Source organism: Babylonia areolata, chromosome 2 (genome assembly GCF_041734735.1).
Source record: "Babylonia areolata isolate BAREFJ2019XMU chromosome 2, ASM4173473v1, whole genome shotgun sequence".
NCBI classification, from domain to species: domain Eukaryota; kingdom Metazoa; phylum Mollusca; class Gastropoda; order Neogastropoda; family Buccinidae; genus Babylonia; species Babylonia areolata.
In genome coordinates, this window is record NC_134877.1 from 43466288 (window position 1) to 43476287 (window position 10000).

General features: G+C 44.5%; 1 protein-coding gene across 1 annotated transcript in view; it reads right to left on the reverse strand.

Annotated features, from left to right (window-relative positions):
• The window catches only part of LOC143277506 (polypeptide N-acetylgalactosaminyltransferase 5-like), a 39391-nt gene that overhangs the window by 7304 nt on the left and 22087 nt on the right, over positions 1–10000 (reverse strand). Inside the window, exons 10-12 of the mRNA XM_076582362.1 lie at positions 4305–4515; positions 1262–1379; positions 1–100 (exon numbers count right to left, since the gene is read on the reverse strand). The exon at positions 1–100 is cut by the window's left edge and continues 80 nt beyond it. Of these exons, the coding sequence (XP_076438477.1) occupies positions 1–100; positions 1262–1379; positions 4305–4515 (429 nt within the window). The remainder of the gene's footprint in view (positions 101–1261; positions 1380–4304; positions 4516–10000) is intronic.

Sequence of the window (10000 nt, forward strand, 5' to 3'; positions counted from 1 at the left end):
TGCCGATGTTGCCGGTCCACTTGATGGGGTTGGACCTCCGGAAGATGTGGCCCACGTGGGAACACGGGATCAGCTCCACCGACCCGTTACACATCCAGGCCTGCCCAACATCTCACCGGTCAGCACATGGCAAGACAGGACAGGACAGGACAAGACAGGACGAGACAAGACAAGACAAGACACAAGACAATACAGGACAGGACAGGACAAGACATGACATGACATGACAAGACAAGACACAAGACAAGACAGGACAGGGCAGGACATGACATGACATGACGAGACAATACAGGCCAGGACAAGACATGACAAGACAATACAGGACAAGACAAGACATAACATGACAAGACATGACATGGCATGACATGACATGAAAATACAAGACAACACAAGACAACACAAGACAACACAAGACACAAGACACAAGACAAGACAAAACAGCTTCTATATTGCCAAGCTATTGCAGATAATGGGGAAGCATGAAAACACACACACACACACACACACACACACACACACACACACACACACACACACACACACACACACACACACACACACACACAACAGACTATCATTAGATTTGAAATTCAAAACAAAGAAAATCATTTTTGCTGAAAATCTTTTCAGGGTCATACAGTTAAAACTGAAATGGCGATGATGGTGGGGTTGGAAAATGATTTTTTTCAACAAGAAATAAACAAAATTTCAATGAAAAGAATGTTTACTAAAGAGTCATTTAACTAAAACGACTGGTTTTCACAGCTTGAAAAGTTGTCTGAAAGTTCCTAGGACCTTTAAAGACAGCTCCGTATTCTTCCGTGTAATCCTCGATTTGATTTTTTTTTCCCAGTGAAGTTCCCTGATGTAACTGCTTTACAAAAAAAAAAAAAAAAAAAAAAAAAGGCTGGTTTCCACAGTTCTTCTTCTTCTTCTGCTTTCGTGGGCTGCAACTCCCACGTTCACTCGTATATACGTGAGTGGGCTTTTACGTGTATGACCGTTTTTAACCCGCCATGTTGGCAGCCATACTCCTTTTTCGGGCGTGTGCATGCTGGGTATATTCTTGTTTCCATAACCCACCGAACGCTGACATGGATTACAGGATCTTTAACTTGCGTATTTGATCTTTTCTGCTTGCGTATACACACGAAGGGGGTTCAGGCACTAGCAGGTCTGCACATATGTTGACCTGGGAGATCGTAAGAATCTCCAAGGTTCGATTCGTTGTATGAAAGTAGTAGTAGGTAGGTATATATACCTTGAAAGACAGCTCGATGTTCTCCCCTCCCCAGTACTCCAAGCCCGGGTCATAGGTACCCAGCCTATCGAAGAACTGACGGCTGATGGCGAACAGACCCCCCGGCATTGTGGGAGACCTGCAACCCACACATCGTCATTGTCACCACCATTATCATCGTCACTAGAATCATTATCGTTATCACTGTTGCCATCGTCGTTGCAATCATTATCATAATCACCATTACCATCGTCACTAGAATCATTATCGATATCACTATTATGATCGTTGGTAGAATTGTTATTTATCGTCACTGTTACCACCATCACTGTTATCATAATCGTCAGTATATAAAAAAAAAAATTATCATCATCGTTATTATCAGTGTCATTAGAATCTTTATCAATCATCATTGTTGTCATCGTCAATAGAATATTCATGATCATTTCTTTGTCAGTTATAAAAAAAACAAATTATCATCATCGTTATTATCAGTGTCATTAGAATCTTTATCTATCATCACTGCTATTATCCTCAACAGAACATTGATAATCATTTCATTGTCAGGTCTCAACGTTTGGGGAGATTCTTGACGACTGAGATTTGGAAGAAAACTTTTAAATCGTTCAAACACCGATGCCTTCACATTAACATCCTTATGTATGGTCGAATAGAAAAATTTAATATGAATAAAATAAACTTACAGAGTGATAGCAAACACATTTACTGGCTTTGTGCAGACTTGTAGGCCACGTGGCATTATTTGTTATCACCATTATCATCTTCATTTTCACCATCATCATTCAAACTAACATTTCTGAGAATGAACTGACAATAATCACAAAACACAGTAAAAGCCCAGTGCATATCCACTGACATTTTATCAATTACTACTTTTAAAATTGACATCACTACTGACCATTTAACCACACTAGATATCAAAATATAAATAACTGAAACGATTTGTTTTTGAAAGAAACAACTACCAAATAATCTACACCAAATGAATGTCAGATTGACATTCAGCCCAAAATTAACACAAATCAACAAATAAAACTATTATGGATACAAATCCAAATCCAAGCATGTCATAAATAGTCAAACAATAGATTAAAACAACTGACTGATACACATCTGGACAAATTACGCCTCAGCCTATCAACCAATTGTATTCGAACTCGTAACAAGCCACGCACATCTTTTTTTCTCCAAAATTAGCACAGATGCTGAATCAAAATTAATCATTAAACAATCTGTCAACCAATGTATACATAGGGGTACATCGTGGATACAGCGGGGGGTACATCGTGCATACACAGGGGTACATTGTATATAAATCGAGGGTACATCGTGGTTACATTTGGGTACATTGTGGATACATCGGGGTACATATAGAATGAACTTCAAGCGGGCACGTGGGAGATGATGGACTCAAACCTTACTCTTTTCTTTCAAAATAAAAGCTAAAACATTCAAGGTTCCGAGCGTGCCAGGCTTTAAGAAGCACACACACACACACACACACACACACACACACACACACACACACACACACACACACACACACACACGCCACAACCTTGAATGTTTCAGATTCTTAACCAGTGTCGCTGCATCGACCATATGGTTCATATCAAAAGCAGGATTTTGTGATCGTGCAGAAAATTCAAACCAGCATGAAGTTCGATTCAGAAAAAAATAAAAGGATCAAAGAATATGAGGGAGAGGAGACAGTGATTCAGATTGGACATTTGTCACCATCTGTGCAACGCTGATGAAAAGAACCTGCATTGTTGTGTGCAGTGCTACGTGCGGCGCGCGTGTGTGTGTGTGTGTGTGCGTCTCTCTCTCTCTCTCTCTCTCTCTCTCTCTCTCTCTCTCTCTCTCTCTCTCACGTTGCTCCGTCTGTCTATCTGTCTGTCTGTCTGTCTTTCTGTCTGTCTCTGTCTCTGTCTTTCTCACGTTGCCCGGTCTATCTGTCTCTGTCTCTGTCTGTCTCTGCCCCTCTCTCTCTCTCTCACGTTGCCCCGTCTATCTGTCTCTGTCTCTCTGTCTCTGTCTCTCTGTCTCTGTCTGTCTGTCTGTCTGTCTGTCTGTCTGTCTCTCTCTCTCTCTCTCTCTCTCTCACGTTGCCCCGTCTGTCTGTCTGTCTGTCTGTCTGTCTCTCTCACACACGTTGCCCCGTCTGTCTGTCTGTCTGTCTGTCTCTCTCTCTCACACACGTTGCCCCGTCTGTCTATCTGTCTCTGTCTGTCTGTCTGTCTGTCTGTCTGTCTGTCTCTGTCTCTGTCTGTCTGTCTGTCTGTCTGTCTGTCTGTCTGTCTCTCTCTCTCTCTCTCTCTCTCTCTCTCTCTCTCTCTCTCTGTGGTTATGTGAAATCCTTTCTGTTGGGTTGGACTTTGTTGTTTCGTCTTACGCTGCACAACTTGTTGCGTTCTAACGAACTAACGAAGTCATGAATTACCTCTTCCCTGACCCCCCACACCCCCACCCTCCCTCCTACAGCTCCCACCCGCGCTCTACCCATCCTCCCACCTCCCATTCATTTGATGTCTTTCTTTCTGGGTGATTTTATTCTTCTTCAAACGTAATTATTTGACTGTAGCCTATATCTCTCTTTCGATTCTTTGGTGGTGAAACATTTTACAAACTGGTCAAACTAGAGACAGACTCTGGGTTTGGTCATTTAATGTTTCAGGAAAATGGCCTATGTCTAATTTTTCTTTCCTTTTTAAGATTTTTTTTTAGACATGTTTTTTTGTTATTCTTTCTTTTTTATCTTCATTTGATTGTGGAATGTTTTCAGCTATCATATCATATTCCCTTGTGCAGTCGGCCTTCGTCGACTTTTTAAAAAAAATCGGATAGTCTGTGTATCTTTCATCAATGCGTTTGTTGATCGTGTGAAAAACATGAAAGGGCACGATAAGAGCTAAAGCTTGTTGTCGCTCAAGAATTTTCTTTCAAGGCTTTGTATATCAAACGCTGCATTTCATTTTCTTTCTTGCATCAGAACGTTTTAAACCAACAAGCTGCTGGACGCTTGATTAAAGAGGCGACTAACCTGATGAGATCAGCCATGTTTTTCCGACGTGCTTTCTCATAGTCGGGCACGAACTCCCATTGAAAGGTCAGGTCCTTCCACCGGAATACGGCCCGTGCCCCCGGGTTCGTGAAGCCCACCCGGAACGTATCGTCATAAATGATTTCGATGTCCGGGTAGGGCACAGCCCCTGGGTGTTTGACAACCCGGTCCAACAAGGGCTCAGCCCAACCTAGTGAAATACAGACAGAAAGGAGTCGAAAGATTAGTGTAGTCGTGGTTGCTGAAATGCTTTGTGAGCTTTTTTTCTTTTTTCTTTTTTTCTTTTTTTTTTTTTTTTTTTTGACGCCGACGGCTGATGAAGATTTTATGACAAAATCGGATGTTTTCTTTTTGTGGTAGTTTTGTTTTGTTTTGTTTAAGTCGAGGCGGGGCGGGAGAAGGAGGAGAAGAAGAAGATGATGAGTTGGAGGAGGAAGAAGACGAAGAATTCAATTGTAGAAGTTTACCATGCCCGTCTGTTCTTCAGTCTCAAACTTGCCTTGTTCTAGTAAATCAGCTAAATACTTCAGTTAGTCATGATTGTTTGTCCCCTAAATCAAATACCGGAATCTCGAAATCTTGTCAGCTTGATGTGAGTATTTGTTTGTATATGGGCTTCACCAACAGTACGATCAACACAGTTCACACATCCAATGGTGTAAAACGCACCCTCACTTCATGGGATGTGTCTGACGAAGAGTTTGGAACTCACTGACGTTCATCCTACTTCTTCTTCTTTTTTTTTTTTTTTTTTTTTTTAAGAATGAAATCCAACAGCCATTGCTGTCAAAAAGACAAACGATGCCATCCCTGTCTCTGTCTCTGTGTCTGTCTCTGTCTCTCTCTCTCTCTCTCTTCTTTTCTCTTCTCTTCTCTACTCATTCGTTCATTCGTTCACTTGTTAGTTTTTTTGTGAATGGGATATACATCAGAGTCTTTGTGTTCGTCGATGTCACTGAACGATTTGACCTCTATAAATTACTGTTTATAAATCGATCCTTTTTTTTTTTTTTACCATGGATTATGATTAAAAATCGGATAAAGCACCACCCAGAGTTTTGTTGTTGTTGTTTTCTATGGCGAGTTTACGTACTTCATGGTATTTTACAAACGGACGTTGTGCACTTTTACGGAAACATCCGGCATTTTAAAGGACGGGTCACATGATTACGGGATGAAGGTTTTTCGCAAGTTGTTGTTGTTTTCTTGTTGTTTGTTGATGGCGATGTGCTGGGTTTGTTTTGGTTTTGGTTTAATGTTCTTTTAAGATATAGGCCGCGCTTCTTTTTCTTTCACTTTCTTTACAAAATCCGCCCACGTGCCCTTTTGAAAGTACTCAGTATGAGAATAATTTCCAAAACCAAGTGTTAAAAAGATGAATCATATACATTGTATATACTTGTCTCCCTCCCATGCCCAATCTTCGTGTGATAACACCACCCATATTATTGAAAAGCACGTAAAACCGGATGAAGAGCAACAACCTAATGGGCTCCGCCTTGCCGCTGCCCCTGCCCCTCCTCCTGCTGAGGCTCTCGGGTTCGGGCAGCCCCTCCCACTGGAAGGTGAGGTCCTTCCAGCGGAACACGCCACGGCTGTCCACGTCTCCGTTCTCCGACACCGCCAGAGTCTCCGCGTGCACCACCTCCACGCTGGGGAAGACCGTCACCTGTGGGTCTCGCTGGACGCGGTGTGCCATGGGCTCTAGCCAGCCTTTCAGGGAAGAAAGAGGAATGGAAGCGGAGAACAGTATTTTTTGTTTGTTTGTTTGTTGTTGGTTGTTGTTGTTGTTGTTTTCTTTCATCGGGGGCTGGAGGGAGTGGAGAGACAGACGACAGTGGGTGCGATGCATGAGCGAACTTATAAGAGCTACCCCCGAAAACGGAGTATGGCTGCCTACATGGCGGGGTAAAAAATATTTTAAAAGAAAAAGGCCATACACGTAAAAGCCCACCCGTGTACATACGAGTTAACGTGGGAGTTGCAGCCCACGAATGAAGAAGGAGAAGAAGAGCTAAGTATCTGCTTATCGCTAAGAATGTTCCTAACTCGACGGAAAATTCCATATACTTAGGAACATAATGCGTACTGACAAGCAAACGTAGCGCTGCAAAGAACGCCTCATGTAACACGGCCCAGGAGAGAAGTTCAGGCTGGGATCGGTCAGAGTCCGGATCAGGCAGTGCGGTTTGAGTTTTTTGTAATTTGGTTTTGTTTCGTTGTATACGTTTTGTTCTCGTGTTGTGCTTTTTGTGTTGAGCCCTTATGTTCCTGTTGCCTTCCACAGGACAAATAGGGTATTTTGTTGTAGTTGTTGTTGTTGTTTCTTTCTTTCTTTCTTTCCGTGCTTTTTTGTTTTGTTTTTCATTTAAAACATTCTTTGAAATTTCGTTCACTCTTCGCCTGCAGTTTACTTCGGCTTTTTGCTAAATTTGTTTCGTTTTTTCTTTGTTTTTTTGTTGTTGTTGTTTTTTTTTCGTTTTTTTCTTGTTTTTTTTTTGTGGTTTGTGTTTGTGTGTGTGCGTGTGTGTGTGTGTGTGTGTGTGTGTGTGTGTGTGTGTGTGTGTGTGTGTGTGTGTGTGTGTGTGCGTGTGTTGTGTTATTATTTTCTAGTGTTGCATATTTTGGTTTATGTATTTGTATACTTATATATTCTGCATATTACATGATTACTTGCAATTTATTCGTCCATTTGTTTTGTGTTTGTTTGTTAATAATCTGTGAATTTATCTTAAAGAGAATATTTGTATTCGGGTAGATCAGGTGGGAAAGTAAGTAGCTAGGCAGTTAGGTAGGTAGGCAGGCAGGCAGGCAGGCAGGTAGGTAGGTAGGAAGATGAAGTATACGAGTTGGTAGGTTGGTAGGTAAGTAAGCAGGTCGTTAGATAGGAGCATAGATAGGTAGGTTGCTTTGTAGGTAAGCACGTAGTTTGAGGGGTAGGTAAGTGGTTAGATAAGTAGGTAGGTAAGCTGGTAGGAAGATGGGCACGTAACGTTTTTGTTTTGGGGTTTTTTGTTTTTGTTTTTTCTCTCTCTTTAAACGTTTCTTTGATATTCGAGCTATTCTCCATTAGGACAGCGTTTCAACAGAAAGGCAGCGCCACCATTTCTCTCCCTCCTCCCTTACTCCGCCCCCTTCCGTTCTCCACCCCGTTCCCCCACTCCTCCCCCTACCCCGCCCCCTTCCGTTCTCCACCCCGTTCCCCCATCCCTCCCCCTACCCCGCCCCCTTCCGTTCTCCACTCCGTTCCCCCACCCTCCCCCTACCCCGCCCCCTTCCGTTCTCCACCCCGTTCCCCCATCCCTCCCCCTACCCCGCCCCCTTCCGTTCTCCACCCCGTTCACCCACCTTCTCCACCCCGTTCACCCACTCCTCCTCCTACCCTTCCCCCTTCCGTTCTCCACCCCGTTCACCCACCCCTCCCCCTACTCCGCCACCTTCCGTTCTCCACCCCGTTCACCCACCTTCTCCACCCAGTTCCCCCACTCCTCCCCCTACCACGCCCCCTTCCGTTCTCCACCCCGTTCTCCCCCCCTACCCCGCCCCGTTCCGTTCTCCACCCCGTTCCCCCATCCTCCCCCTACCCCGCCCCCTTTCGTTCTCCACCCCGTTCTCCCCCCCTACCCCGCCCCGTTCCGTTCTCCACCCAGTTCCCCAACTCCTCCCCCTACCCGCCCCTTCCGTTCTCCACCCCGTTCCCCCACTCTTCCCTTTACCCCGCCCCCTTCCGTTCTCCATCCCGTTCCACCGCCCCCCCCCCCCCCCCCCCCCCCCGTCCCCCCGCCTACTCTGTCCGAACAACTGAGTGAATTATTCGCACGGAAAATTTGCAGCTGTAAAGAAGGCGCGCGCGTTCGCGAGTGTGTGAATGTGTGCATTTGTGTGACAGGACAGAGGTTAGGGGGGCGGTGAGGGGTGCATTCGAGCGTGTACGTGTACATGTGTGAATTTTCTAACGCATTCAACAGCGAGATGGTCCAGTTATAAAACGTACTTCCGTCCAAGACGTCCCAGTGAAGTATGCTTACCATGTTGAACGACAGTGCTTGAGTGCTTGTTGAAGTGTTAAGTGCATGTGTGAATAACTTTATTCTTAAGATGTAAGAAATAGAATGTGTGTGTGTGTGTGTGTGTGTGTGTGTGTGTGTGTGTGTGTGTGTGTGTGTGTGTGTGTGTGTGTGTGTGTGTGTGTGTGTGTGTGCGTGCACGACGCGAGCGTTTGTTATTAGGTGTTCATCGATACTTCCGGATTCCTTACGAGTGGGTATGGGCTGATCCTTTGTGATAGGGAAGGTCTGTCAGTTCACGTTTGACATTATAGCCACTGATAAATCTGGCTTCCAAGCCATAGTCCTCGCCATAGAGACTAGTGCAAGAGGGTTTGTAGGCGCATCTGCCTCCAGCCTCATGAAACAGCTGTCGATTTCTGGCAGAGAGAGGACATGGACTCTCAAGGCAATGGCAGAAGCAGCAGAAAAAGAGTTCCAGCTGGATCTGGTCGAGGAGGAATGAAATTAAAATTTCCCTATTCAAACTAGGCGTACGATGGCTCAGTGGTTAAAACGTTTGCCAGAAAAGGCGATTCAGTCCTGAAGTGGCGAGCACCCTGGAGGCGCGGGTTCGAACCTGCTGAGGATCAGGGGTGAAGAAAAGAAAAGAAAAGACGGCAATACAAGGGCATCCAGGAGTCATGACCTGGGTGAGGTCCGGCCCCCTTAGAGTGTATGAAGTTAAGGGCCGAAACACCTGACTGAGGGGGCTTCTTCTCTGAAGACCTTGTACTGCCCAGCTCTCCCTAGAGTTTCTGATCACTGATTACATATTCACTGGGTGACTTATCTTTTAGATGAGAGACAGACAGGGACATTGACCAAGGCAAATAATGACAGAAAGCCAAGAAGAGAGGTAGAGAGGGAGACTCGCTTCAATCTGAATCGGTTTTTTGACAGCAAAAGAAACGAAGTAGGAATCTGTCTGCGGTTCTTCGTTTCCCGGTTTTGTTGTTGTTGTTGTTTACATGCATCGTGTCCATACATTACTTCAGTATCATTGTCGTCCTATCCAAACGAAAAATTCAAAACAAGAAAAAGTACCTAGGCCATCGCTCAACGGTCGGTAGAGAGCGCTATATCCACCCCATTATCACTCGATTGAAGGTAACCAGATATAAAACTAAATCCTTCCATGATCGCAACGTAACACCTCGAGACACTAGAAAATGAACAACAGCGATTTCGTTAATTTTTTACCATGAAAAAAGTTCCAATACAAGACTATTCTTTTTCTGTTCGAATTCATTCTATTCGCATTGTGTGACACTTTCAAATATAATGCTGTTTAAACCAACATAATTGCAAATTCCAGATAACGTTAGTGCTTTAAACACACCACATTCATCACCAGTGGGTAGAAACGCCGTCTATTCTGCAGTATAACCTCCAGTGCGATCTACCCCCCACTGCCCACGAACTCAACTTGCACACAATGATGGTCAACACGGCCACTAAACTGTCTGTCCGCCACCATCACCACACACACAAACCTGATAGGATCAGCCACACTGGACCTCCGCTTTCGCTCATACATGGGAAGGAACTCCCACAAAAAGTTGAGGTCCTTCCAGCGGAAGATGCCTCGAGAAACGACGTTTTTAGTTTCGTACGTGGCGAGGTCCG